This window comes from Gallinula chloropus, assembly GCF_964237585.1.
Source record: "Gallinula chloropus genome assembly, chromosome: 7".
NCBI classification, from domain to species: domain Eukaryota; kingdom Metazoa; phylum Chordata; class Aves; order Gruiformes; family Rallidae; genus Gallinula; species Gallinula chloropus.
The window spans coordinates 19,936,925-19,950,553 of record NC_140092.1 but is presented as its reverse complement, the minus strand read 5'-3'; the positions used below and the strand labels follow the sequence as shown (position 1 = coordinate 19,950,553).

Here is a 13,629-nt window from a genome sequence, read left to right as displayed (position 1 = left end):
AGGAAACCAAAAATCACAGCCTGGTTCTCCAAACCAGCGAGTGACAGATTTGTGATAATGGACTGTGGTAAAAATCAGGTTCTTGGTGGGGAGGAATTTGAATTTTAAAATCTAAATTTGATTCTCTTCATAGCGATGCGAGAGCTGCAAGACAGAGAATCCTTTGGGAAAAGAGATTAGTAAAGTAACACCCTGAAAGGCACTCAGGCTTAATCCATGTGCCATCAGAAACGCTGCTCCACCAAAGCTGCGGCACCTTAATGAGACGCTCATCAGCCGCACAGAAGCCGCGCACCTCAAGCCCGAGGCTGAGAAGTTTCCCATCACCTTATTTAGATTCACCTGCAGACATAAGGATGGGTATTCATTTTGGGTTTTCTTTAATAGGGAGCGATGGATGAGGCAGTAAGGGCTTCTTAAATCGGCGAGCGTGTCCATTATTCAAAGCACGTGGGGCTAGCGAGAGGCGCCATTTGGGGAGGGTGGCGGGGGCCGTGCCCGCCCCCCTTCCCGGGGCGGCGCTGGCGGTGTGGTGCGGCGCGGCGCCCGCCGGCGTTAAGACCCGGGGGCTGCACTGCTCGGATAAGCAATGTTGCTTTTCGAGAGCTGTAGAAATCCCCCCTTCCCACCCCTCCCCGTGCGGTCGGCGAGGCGAGAGGAGAGAAGTCAGTCACCTGGCGGTGAAGGACAGTAAAGCAGGAACGGCGGGGGAAATCTCTGTCTCTCCCTTCTCTCTCCTGCAAGAGATCCACCTCCTGTTTTCCTCCCAACTCTTCTAGCATAACCTTCAAAGAAGACCATCCCCTAAAGACTTTCTTATCCCTATTTTTTTCCTTCCCCCCCCTTTTTTTTTTTACTATTATTGTTGAGAGAGAGACTACCTTTAGCTGCAAAACAATTTTTGGAGTCTATGCAGGACTTAGGGGATATTGTTATCTCGCCAGCGAAATTCCTCATCGCTAGTGTCTTGCCCTCACAGGGTGCGAGATTAGCTACCAGAGTAGGCATGACGGAGAAAGGTTTTTATCATAAGACTGTTCTCTCCAGTTTGAACACATTTGCTTGAAATTTGCTGCATGATGCTGTCCAGGAAAGCTGGATTTTTTTCTCGGGATGCAGCGATTCGCTGGTTTCCGAGCTTATTGCTGAAGAAGAAATAATCTTTAAACTGACTGGATTTTTTTTTTCCCCTGTCTCCTTTCGTTGCCAGAGGACGCGAATCTCTTTCACCAGACAAGGATCACCTGTCGCTTTAATCCCTAAGGGAGTTCCTTTTTTTAAAAAAAAAAAAAAAGTGAAATACTTTATTTATTTATTTATTTATTTATTTATTTTAACCGGTGGAGGCGTGATCGCGGAGAATGAGACTGAGGGGAGCTGCCAGGGTTTGGAGGACAAGGCTGAGTTTAGGCTGGAAACTGAGAGACTAGATTTCCTCCCTCCCCCCTTCTCCTTTTTTTTTTTCCCACCTTTTTTTTTTTTTTTTTTTTTTTTTTTGGCACAACTTCCCTAGTTCCCCCTCAGCTCCGCTCAGTTTCGCTCTATGGACAGATCAGCAAACCTGGACGCGGAGGAGCTCAAGGTAGGCGACCCGCCGGGTGCCGTCATGATGATCTGGGTTGGATCCCGTCCTGTCCTCTCCGCTGTCTGGCCGCGGGAGCGGGGGCTGCGCGGGTCGGCGCGGGGCGGTGCGCGGAGGTTCCCGCAGCCCCGGGAGGGGGGCGCGGAGTCGAGCGCAGCCGTCCCTCCGTAGGGGGGGGAAGTGCTGGAGGGCAGCCGCCAAAACCGAGCGCGGCTTCCTTCTCCGCCTGCACGGCCGCGAGCATCGTCATAGTATTAATAATAATGATGATGAGGGGGATGATGATGGTCATGATGGTGGTGATGATGGTGATGGTGCTGCCCGTGTGTTCTTGGCGGTGCATCAGCACTGGGGGCAGCGCCGGGCGCAGCGGTGATCTCGCCCTGGGAGGAGGCGGCAGAGGACCTGCGGATTTCCCGGCAGAAGTTGCCTCTGATGCCTTCCTCGCCAGGGCATCTCCTCTTCTTCCTCCTCCTCCCCTTGCCGCCGAGAGCGAGGGGGGGACTTCACACCCCTTCCCCCCCGCCAGTCTCCGCCGGCCCCCGGCGCGGTGCCCGGGTCCCCTCCCCGAACCGAGGAAGCAGCAGCGGGGTGAGGGGTAGGGGGCGCCGGGTTTGTCTCTGGTTCCGGTGCCTCTCGAACAATAAAACTTTGCATTAGGACGGTGCAAGTGTGAGGATTTCCCCCCCGCCCCGGCCCAGCTCTGGCTCCCTCCCTGCCGAAGGAGCATGCCTGAGAGCGCTGAGCATGCTCCTTTGCGGAGATGGAGAGCCTGACCACACCTGCTGTTGGACCCCCAGCCCTGACTGAAATTAGGCTCGAATGATGATAATAGTACTAATATAAATCTCTCTGTCATAATAATACTAATACAAACCTCTCTGTCAATCTATACGGGGGTTAAGAGGGTGGGGCGGGGGAGGCAGCGGCGAGCGGGGTGGGTGCATGAAGCAAGCGCCGTGGGGCCGCCGGGCGAGAGGGAAGCGACAGTCGACCGACAGCCGGAGGGGACGTTGGGACACACACACCCCCTCACCCCTTAGCCGCGGGGGTGGCGGAGGTATGGCTGCAAGGCTAACGAAGCGATGGGAGAGGAAAGGAAACGTTGCCTTCCTCCCTCGCCGCACGCACAGCCATCCTCGGGACACCCACTCAGGGGGCGCCGGTTTCCCCGTCGCTGAGGAGGGCTCTCCGCTGGGGAGGGAAACTCTGGTGAGCGCTGAAGTGCTGCCCATGGGCTCCTCTTCTCGGACAAGGCTGGCTGTATGACATCAATGAATAAATACATTCGCTCCCCCCACCCCCCCCTTATTCAAAACTGCTATAAATCCTCTGAGGAAGGGCACACCAGAAGTGTTGTAGCACTGCTTGGGTATTGGATGTGACGGCAGCGCAGGACGGAGAAGGTAATAAAACAATTGCTTGAGAACCACCGATCCTCATAGCCCCTAAAATACTGCCACGCCGCCAATGCTGCCTGTCTGTGCTGGGGAGTCCTCTCCCTTCTTCCTTAGCCTTTCCAAGATTTACAGGAGACAGCTGGTGTGGGAAAGACAGGAGCCGAGTCTTCCAATTAAGGGGGAAAAAAAAGTTTTATTTCCACAGTGTATTTTTAAAGGGGCTTTTTCGGTGTGTTGTTTTTTTTTTTTTTTAAAGGCTTATGCTAAAGGGGGACACTACTGGGCAGGAATTGTCCTTAAAGCTGGAGATGCACGTCCCGCTAGGAGGGGGCGTCCAGGCGCAGAGGAAGGGGCTCACATGAATCTCATAGTCATCTGCGCTCCAATTAAGACTAATGTTGCAGCTTGTACAGGCTGAGCGACCTTGGGCAAAGCAGCATAGCTGCAAAGTGGCACTGCTCCCTAAGCATCAGCACTTCCCTCTTCCCCCCGCCCCTCCCCGCCTTCCCCTCATAAGAATGAGAAGAGGTCCAAAAAAGAGGCGTTTCTGTAGACGCTGTTAGGATCTCGGAAGCTTTATGGGACGAGCCGCTTCGGCTGGCTTTCTCAGTTGTATCGATGCGTGGCTGCTGAGGAGTGATTGCAAACGCAAGCAGGGTGCCTTACAGAGCATCCCCAGGAGCGCTGCCCGGAGCGTCAGCCGGCAGGGGGTGGTACCTCCCCGGCCGTGAGCCCCGCACCGCTCCGCACCTCCCCTTCCTGCGCCCGCGGCAGCCGGGAGGAATTTCCCACCCTCCCGGGACTCCTTGTGCCAAACGATGCAAAGCAGGTGTACATCTCGCACTGACAATTCTGGATTTCCCCGCAGTGCGAAGCGTCTAGCCGCGTTCCTACCAGTAGGAATTTGATGGGGGGCAAAGCTCTTGGGGACTAAGCTGGTGACTTTGCTGTAGTTGGGCGCAAAAAGAGCAGCTCCCAACACTGCTCAGAGTTGAGGAAAGCTTTCATCACTTTCTGGCTAGTCTCAGGAGAGCTTAAGTCATTTCAGTGCTCCACTGCTCCCTCGGGCCAACAGCAGCCTCCTGACAGTCAAAGGGATGGAGCTGGGGAGTACAGTTAGCAGGCAGCTGTAGGTCCTGAGGTGTTGAGCAAACTCTCACCCACATCGTACTGCATTCCCATGAAGAATGTCAAACATGGTAGCAGGGTGTCATAGCAGAACTTGCCAAGAATTTAAAAAATGGACTGGACAAGATCTTTCTGGGTCTCCTCCATGATGACAAATCTACGTCAGTAACCATTAAAATAAAAAAAAACAAAACCCAAACCCCAAACTTCTGTACTAATACTGCAAGTCGAATGTGCTAGCTCTAATGATAATATGTAGCAATGATATAGAAAAACATACTATATGATACATAAGCTTTTATACACCTCAGATCAGGCATTGAATATAAATTTGAAACTTGTGTACTATTTATTGCGCTGATTGTAATGAATTCTGAACTACATATACAATGTTACATAAATAATATATGTTTCGAAAGGTCATTTGTGGAAAACTGAGCAAGTATCGTGTGCAACACCTGCTAATGAGGGTAGGTGTGCTTCTTCTTACTAGTCCAAGCACGAATTCCTGATGAAACACATCAGTATTGAAAAGAGGCTGCTCTTCCAGAGATTTTGAGCTGTTCTGGCTTTCCTTTGATCTGTCTCATCTTCTATCTCAGATGCATACATGAACTTTCTTCTGACTTTCTAATTCACAAGCCTGTGGGGCTTTTGTTTTAAAGGAGTAGTACTGAAAACTCAGGCTAAATAATTCTATCATAGTTGCACTGTAGTTTTGGGATTAGTGTTGTGAAGCACCTTCTGTTACCTACAGCATATGTGACAGTCTATACCTGCATTTTGAACACGCATGAATGGCTGTATTTTGTATCTTGTGGGGCTTTTTAATTTGTGTAGGTGTATAAATTACAATGAATTAACTTTGAAAACATTGCATGCATGGATTTACAGTTAATTGCTTGAAATAGTTTGAGTTAAGTTTGCAAGGAAGAGTAGAGAGGCCTTCACATTTGCTGGTCTGCTGTTGACTGGTGATTTTCATTGAGACTGGATGGGCTGTTGCAGATTTTGCCCTTCACATTTGTCTGGTTGTTTGATTTACAATTCCTTTAACATATATAATGACTATTTCTCTTATGTTTGTTCAGTAACCAAAAGTTATGTAAGGTCTTAGATAGTGGGAGGTTGTATTCCTTGTAGTCTAGTAAAGCACTCCTCTACTTTTCTTGAGGAAGTTGGCTTGTAAGTGAACATATGATAACAGTGAGATTATTAGGGTGGTGGAATTAGAAACATCCTGGAAACAATTTCTTATTCCTTGGAAGATGCCGGTTCAGTGAAAATTTTCATTACAAACCCATGATTTTATTTTTAATACTGTGTTTAAGTGTCTTGAAATTATCACTTTTAATATGCAAAAAATGTTAAACACTACAGTATTTCTGAATCATCTTGTAAACATTAGCTGAATTTATGTATTCATTTAATGAGAAAATATTTATAGTCTGTTTACAGCTTTACATTTTCTGGTGATATAAAACCACTTAAGATCCCCATGAAAATGGTCACAGATGAGGTTTAGTGATAATAGTCTTCCAATGCAATTTACGTAATTTAAGAAATATTTGATAAATTCAAACAAGGAAACCACAAGTCTAAAAAGGAGTTTGATTCAGTAGTTTTGTGGTTTTAAACACGTAAATCACTTCCCTATTTAAGTTAATGGGCGAACTAATAACCAGAGGAATTCTGTAATTTTGATTTTTTTTTTTTAAAGAAGGAGCCAGAGAAACTCGTGTGCTTGGTGTGGTGTGGGAGGACTTTTGATGAGACTAGGTAGGTGGTTATATTTCTGTTTTAAGTTAGTCATTCCATAATGAAAAGTATAGTACTCTATAACTCTCAACATATTCTTATGAAAGTCAACTTCATTTACTCATGTCTCTGCTTGGGACACAGACATCTTAGTGTGGATGGGATTTGTCTTTTTAATGCAAAGCCTGCTCTCTTCTACCCTTCTCCATGTACATTCCTCCAAGAAACTGTCATGGTTTACTAGGGCCCTATCAGCAGTGCTCAATAAAGACAATTAACCTTCACATTCACAGTCAGAGAATTCATCCTTTAAACCATTCATGAAAGGTCAAGCTGAATCGGTTTTAAAGTAATATACATGCAAATTCCTTTTCTCTGTGTTCCTGTTGTGGATTTCCTCTTCATCTCCCAAGATGTGTAAGGGCTAGGCACAGTCCAGAAGGCTGGAGAGATTTCTATGCATAAGATATAGTTGTTCAGCAGACACAGAAAAAAAGGTCAAGACAATGGCAGTGCTCTCAGTATACACTTCAGAAATCATTCCCGTACTATCACCACCAAGAAACAGTACTAACCTGTGGCCAAGCTTTTTGACACTGTACATTACAGCTTTGCTAAGCTCAACACTCCCTAAATAGAAAATACATCAAAATCTGAAGGCTTGGTTAAAGGGAAAAAAGCACTTTATCTTCCTGTTCTCCATGGCTTTTGTGTAAATATTTTTTTCCTCTGCCACCACGCTCTGTACTTTAAAAAAACAAATGTAAGAGATTTACATAAAAGTTGGCAATACACGTGTGTTTTTCCTTCAATGAAGAAGTGTGTGATGCTACTCTTAAGTTGTTTCGATAGGTCTGAATGGACACAATGTGTAACTCGTTAGAGCCTTTGAAAGGTAAGTCAGACTAATGTGAAGGCATAGTGGGAGGCCTAGTCAAGCTTTCTTAGTATGTCCCTTAAACTTTTGGAGATTGATACTGCCTTCCCAGGTTGCTGATTGGCTCATGAGCAAGATTGTAAAGTAATGTGGGAGAAATGTCGCAAGAGTGTTTTTCTGTAGAATCATTTTGCCTTGTGCTATTTTATGTAAACTTTGTAAATCCATGTCCAGCATAGTTGTTTCCTCATCTTCTAAGGATCCATAGTTCTAAAGGACAAATATAAGGTTTCAAATAATAAAAAAAAACAACCAAAAGCCCCGCACTGAGTTACAAATAGACTCATTTATCATTTTGACATGGAAGTTCCAAGGGCTTCTTCATGGGGAAACGCTCTCGTTTTCTTCTCTCTTCATTTGGAAGAAACCTGGAGAACATGACTTAGAAGTTATGCCATTGTCTTTATTTTTAAATACTCTTAAATACATTTAAAGAGCTTACAGAAACCTACTTAAGGTCGTGTTGTGCATTTGGCTGCAGTCATATATAAAACCATTGTAAACCCAGAATTACTTAAGAGTCCAAGAATGCAGATTGACGTTTATTTACTAAGCCATCAGATCCTTCGCTAATTCTAAAATATTACATGTTAACTGTTCCACAACTAAACCCTTCTTTGTGAAGCAAGATGTTGCAAGGTTGCTATTCCTGAGTACTGGGTTTTGTTCCCTGTCACAGGAAGCAACGTCTGTTGGCTAAGCCACAGCAGTGAAAGACACAAAATATGAGGTTTTATTCTCGGTTAGCAGTATTATTGCAGCTAATCACACAAGGCCAGATTTACAGAGGTACCAAGTAAGTCAAAGCAAGCTTGTGGTGCTCAACAACTTTAATAAAAAAAAAAAAGTGTGCTGTCTGTATCCCCCTTCTTATACCTCTAGATAAGACATTAAGGAGGATTGTGTGATTTAACTCCTGTGTATTTGCTCTGCTTGAAAAGTGCTATGTGAGGACAGAGTATCTTTCTGCAATTTTAAATTAGCAGCACTTTGTTAAATCAGTGCAGTTACATCAGCAGAAGTACATCAGTGATATGTCTAAAAATCACTGCCGCAAGCAGTAGCATGCCTCAGGCATAAAAATCTGGCCTTTAGCCATATTTCTCTGTTTTATCAGTCCTCTTCAGTTCATCTGGGCAGCATGGTCTGGAATTTATAGGTTCCACCTTCCTGCTCCTACAACTCTTCAACAGACAAATTATGTTAGTAAACGGATGCTGCCACTACTGAAAAATTACTTCCTTTCCTGTTTCTAAAAAGGTAATTGTGTACATTTAAAGAAAGCACATAAATCCAAAACACAATTAATCTGAATTTGTGCCTTCTACATGCATTGTTCTTTGTGCCATGATTCTGAGTGGAAGTGTATCATTAGTGCGTTTTGGATTCTGCAGATTTGTTAGGCTTTATCATCTGTATCAGGGTGGAAAGAGTGGATTGTTGAGCCAGATCCATGCAGGTATTTTGCTATTTTAGCTCTTCAAGATCAGTGATGATGGTAGTTGTACTTCTGAGTTATGTGGGTCATCTTCTACACAAAATGTTCGTAAGCTGGGTTTAAGAAAGGGGAAAAACCTGCTAACTTCATATGTGTTCAATTGCTTATGTTCAAAGCAATGTAATTGCGTCAGTTCAGAAAGTACATGGCACAAGAGCTCCTTATAAGCATTATGGTTTTTAATTCAATAAAAACTTTAAAGAATATCAAGTTATTTTAAAATATGAAAATTAATTGGTATAATGATGGATTGGTACATTGGTAGTTGATATATTGTGGTGTGTTGGGGCCTGTATCTGAGGAGAAATTGTTATGCGACATTGAAATGACAGGTAGCATTCTTTCCAAGTGAAGTTATTTAGTAATACTAAATTATATCTTTTTCTAGTTAAATCAAGTCCACATGCACAAAGCACTCCATAAATAGATCTGATCCTTAACTAGTTGAAGACAAGTAAATTAACTGTGTTAGAAGAAGGTCTCCTGTTCGCTAAACTTAGTCACATTTAATGAATCACAAACATACATAAAACTATCAAAGCTAAAACTAAAAAGTCAGTACAGCCCTTGCTGCTTCATAGGCTGGTATGTTTCTGCACATACATCAACAGAAATGACAAGAGTCAAAAGGTGATCTAAAATTTCAGGAGTTACCTGTAATGAAGAGGAAGAGAGCCTTTTATTAGCAAGGGTGTTAAATCTGAGCTCAGATCGGTGCCTAGCCGTCGCACATCCAGCCTGCATGCTGTGTGCTGAGAAGGGGTCAGGGCTCAGGGTTCGGTATCCTCCCTCCATTCTCCATCTTTTCTGATTGCGCTTGTGGCTTGGTCATAAATGTGCTTTGGCTGTAAGTAGCTTTGGAAGTACTCAGGCCATTAACAGGCTCGTTAATAGAGCTCAAAGTCCTGTGTTTTCCAGGAACTTTCATGATTGCCTTTAGGAGCTGTACCAAGGAAGGTGCCCACAGTGTAACGGAGTCTCAGTCCTGGAAAGCAATCTGCAGAGACCCACCACGGGTCTTCAACCCCCAAGCACTAAGCATCTGCAAGTACCTCAGTCTTCCCTAGTGATGCTGCTTAGGCACATCATGCTAATGACTAATGCATTTGTTCACATATTTCCCATCTGGACTGAGAGGACTATTTTAAGATTTATCCTGCTTAGGGCCATGGATACTCCTATGTCAAATTTTCCTGCGGACTGTGATCCAGTGAGGGTGCTGAAAGGATGAACTCTTTGCAAGCATGAGTTCAGTGCACGATGGTAGCCCAACTTGGTAAGTGGCCAACTGAGGTAAACATGCCTGGATCTTTGCCTTAATGAGAAAGATTTTTTTTTTTTTTTATTACTATTGGCTTAAACCACATATATTTCTAACAGTGAAAGGTAACTGTAGCAGAACTTGGAAGGATTGTTTTTGAAGAAAAGATTTGAGCCAATTTTCTTCACCCGGAGTGATTGCTTGGTCAGCATGCTCCAGTAAAACATTTAAGAAAAGTGAATCTCAGACCAACAGAGAGACTTCTGCCAAGGTTGTAAGGCTTCAGGAGATACAAAATATTTTAGTCTGCATCCTGGGTGGTTGTTTTTGTTTTGTTGTGTTGTTTTTTTTGGCAGTTTTTTGTGGTGGTGGTAATTTGTCTTGGCTAATTCAGGAGTCTCCCTGCTGAGAAGGCTGGCTGTTGTAAATCCCATTCACCGGGTAATATATGTGTGAGGAACGAAGCTGAATGATCTATGCCCCAATATACAGCAGAGAGCATGTCAGAATGCATTACAAAGAGACTGGAAGTTTTTCCAAGAATGCTACTTAGCCTTAAAGCTGAAACTCATGGCATCATTTATTACTTTAAATAGTTTGAAAATTAGCTATGAATAAGTACAAACTAGGAGCCACTCACTATAAAAACACTGTCCTTCAAAATGATACAAAATCCTTATCCTCTCTGAAGTTTAGAAGAGTTCAGGCAAAAAAAAAAAAGACACAAAAATTTGGACTAAGATCCATCTGTGCTTTGTTTTGCTTGAGTCATCACCAACAGATGGCAAATACTCTGTAGAAATCACTCAGCTGAGTTACTCCAGTTTGTGGGGTACCTAAGGCATCTACCCACAGTTCTAACATACACCCTTTGTCAGAAACTCAGTTTCCTTTGGAGATTCAGACAGGTACCAGCACGCAGGGTTGTGCATGATTATGCCTTCAGATACAGTACCTGCTACATAAATATTGGTAATAATTATCTTCCCTTTGATTTCTTCTGAAACAATAGGGTTTAAGTCCTAACACCAGACTGCCTAGCTGTGTCAAACTTCATAGGCGGTAGCAAAAATAGCTAACAACAAGCTGGTATTGACTGTCACTTCCTGTAGGACTCAAGTTGACATCTACTATTTCAGATATACCTCAGTTTAGAAATGTTCTACATGCCATTTCCCAGTGACTTCTGCAGTTGAGCAGACATGAGATGAATGCAAAAGCTGTCTGTTGTGTAGCCTTGTGTTCTCATTTAATCTTCATGCAGGGAAAATTATTATTACATTTCATCAATGTTTTATTAGATTTTCTTGAAAAAGTTGGCAGAAGAATGTCATTCTTCAGAGACTAACAACAAGTTAGTTAGTGTGTGCCGTTTCCCCAATACTGGCAGTGACATTCTTGTTTCTGTAAGTATATCTTGCTTTCAGGGGAGCGAAGTACTATTTTTAGACTTGATCTCATACCTTCCTTCATTTCTTCCCCAAGTCATTATGAGATGCAAGTGCATATGTGATTGGAAAATGATCTATTTGTCCAGAAAAAACCTCTACCTAGTTAAGCTCCCTATTTTGTTCAGCGTTAATTTAGATGAGGTAGATAATATTCACTGCTCATGTAAATATGTCATCTACCCAGCCTACTGAGACCACTTGTGCTATTGCTTAATAAAGTTATGGGTATGTGAGTAGTGTCTCTGTGTCTCATAACATAATTTCCATCATACTGCTGACAGGCATAAAACATAAGGAACCCTCTGCCAAGGTGCTGTCTGTTCTATTGAACTTGGGCTTTTGGTAAGCCTTGATCAATGCATAAATGTATCCCATAGGCAGCAAACTGCAGCAGACCAAAGAGGGAGCGCCTCAGAGAGCTGCACTGAAGCCTAGCACCTGCTATGTCAAGAATTATAGATTATATTGAGTAAAATTCATTTCAGTTTTGGGCATATGCTGCTGCATCAGACTACGATGCTGTTATTTTGTAATAGATGTACAGAGCTTGCCAATGCAGTTTTAGTGTGGCCAGGTGGAATGTAAAGATTTCAAGTCAAAAGGGAAGGCTGAGCGGAGCAATAACAAATGACAGCACGGTGATCATGTGCTGAGCTGGTGGCAAACTGAATCAAAGTGGCTATATTGCTGCCTGCAGTCTTCTTTGTGCTGATGCCTCATGGATGTATCTTAATTATTCTCAGCTTTAGCACTATGTTTTGTAATTTTTTATAAAAAAAAATTGGATAACCAAGTGTTTTGTGCCGGTATTACCATTCAGTAAACTGTGGGTGGGTGGCATGTGCAGCGTTTAAATGCATGTGGGAAAAAAACCTGGCTGAAATTAATTTCTCTAGGTGCTAGAAAACTCAAATGACTACTCAGAAAATTTGTAGGAAACATACGTCTGTGGATATGGGCTTGCATAGGAGGTGACGGAAGCAGAAAAATCTGCGAATCTATGAAAGCAGCTGATGTTGCCACTGTCAGTATCAGCTGGGTGGTGTTAAGACAGATAGTCTTTCTGTCCCAATGGAACGTTACCACTGAACTGGTATGTGATGCACTTTATTGTTTCCTGATGTAAGTGTAGGATCAAAACTTGTGTTCCCAGGCACGGCAAATTTCCTGAAATCTACAGTTGGGACCGATTTCACTTAGCTTTCACTGGATGTTATTTTAGGGAACATCTCAGGCACACTTTTCTATTTCTCATAATGCTAAATAAATTTTTTGCTACCTCACTTTTTAAGAAAAAGGTAATGGTACTAGCAGAGTCTAGGAATCACAGGTATCAGTATTGTTTTCGTTAGCTGTGGATAGCATTGTAGAATCATAGAATCACAGAATATCCTGAGTTGGACGGGATCCATAAGGATCATCAAGCCCAACTCCTGGCTCCACACAGGACCAGCCAAGCTAGAGCATGGGACTGAGAGCATCGTCCTGACACTTCTTGAACTCAGTCATGACTAACTCAGTGCTGTCACCAATTCCCTGGGGAGCCTGTTCCTTAAGTCTGCTCTTAAAACTAACATGTTAAATTACATTTGTCTTGTGGTGCTGCTGTGATTTTTCTTTAAAACTTAAGTTGCAATTTCTATGACTCTTATCATCACATCTTTGTCTATGTGAGTAAGAGGACTCATTTACATTTTAAATTGTAGGCATTTTCATAATTTATAACAATTTCAAAATACTGTGTAGCTTGGGTATGTAAGTGCTTCCTGAGTCTTCATGTGACTCCCCCTAAATGAAGCCAGTAGCAACGAAGAGGATGACAAAACGCAAAACTACTGGAGGAAGCCAGTAGCACGCTAACTAAATGTCAGTTCAACACAGTTCTGTGCTTTTCTCTTGCTTTTACTAGACCTACCAGCAAGATGAATATATTAAGTCTGCTTATGTTTTCTAGCAATGATAAAGTACCATAAATTTTAATGTTAAGGGCAATAAACAATTTTAAACCTAGGTCCAAAATAAAATGCATCTGAACCAGCAGTAGTGCAGAGGTAGTAAGCTCTTTTGGAGGCCTGACGGTAGATAGCTGGTAGCCAGAACACCTTAAATTGGATCACCACTCACAAAACAGAAGTGGGGAAACTATGGTCTAAATGTCCCTTGTGCATATCATGTTTTTCAGAGCGTGTGTGTATGCTCTGAGTTGCCACTATTCCCAGGAGGAAGAAGGATTACCTTGTCTTCTTAATTTATTCTATTTGAATTTAGAGCAAATGATTTTTTTAAATATACTTTTAAAAGAGGTAAAATTGTAATGCATTGGCACCTTTTGCTAAAAAAACCAAATAAATGAAAACCCCAAAGCTGTAAATTTTCACAGGTGAGGACTAAGAATAAGATGGCAGTGCTGTTTGCTGGTATAAATCAGGTGTTACTAACAGAATTTCAATACCAAAGGTTAATAATATCGTCATCAGTAGCTCTTGAAAGAGACCTGACTGCCTAAAGGCAACTTAATTTTAAACACTGAGACAAGTCAATCAGTATACACCTAAAAATATGCATTGAGGGATGCGGTTTGCATATATTACAGCCTTGTTTTTCTTTCTAACTT

General features: G+C 43.0%; 1 protein-coding gene across 3 annotated transcripts in view; it reads left to right on the top strand.

Annotated features, from left to right (window-relative positions):
- Nucleotides 1–1,543: 1,543 nt before the first annotated feature.
- Nucleotides 1,544–13,629, top strand: part of SGCZ (sarcoglycan zeta) — a gene marked incomplete at both ends in the record, with an annotated part of 428,666 nt that continues 416,580 nt past the window's right edge. For all 3 annotated transcript variants that reach the window (XM_084267065.1, XM_084267066.1, XM_084267064.1), the window contains one exon: nt 1,544–1,582. In XM_084267065.1, coding sequence (XP_084123191.1) covers nt 1,544–1,582 — 39 coding nt within the window. The remainder of the gene's footprint in view (nt 1,583–13,629) is intronic.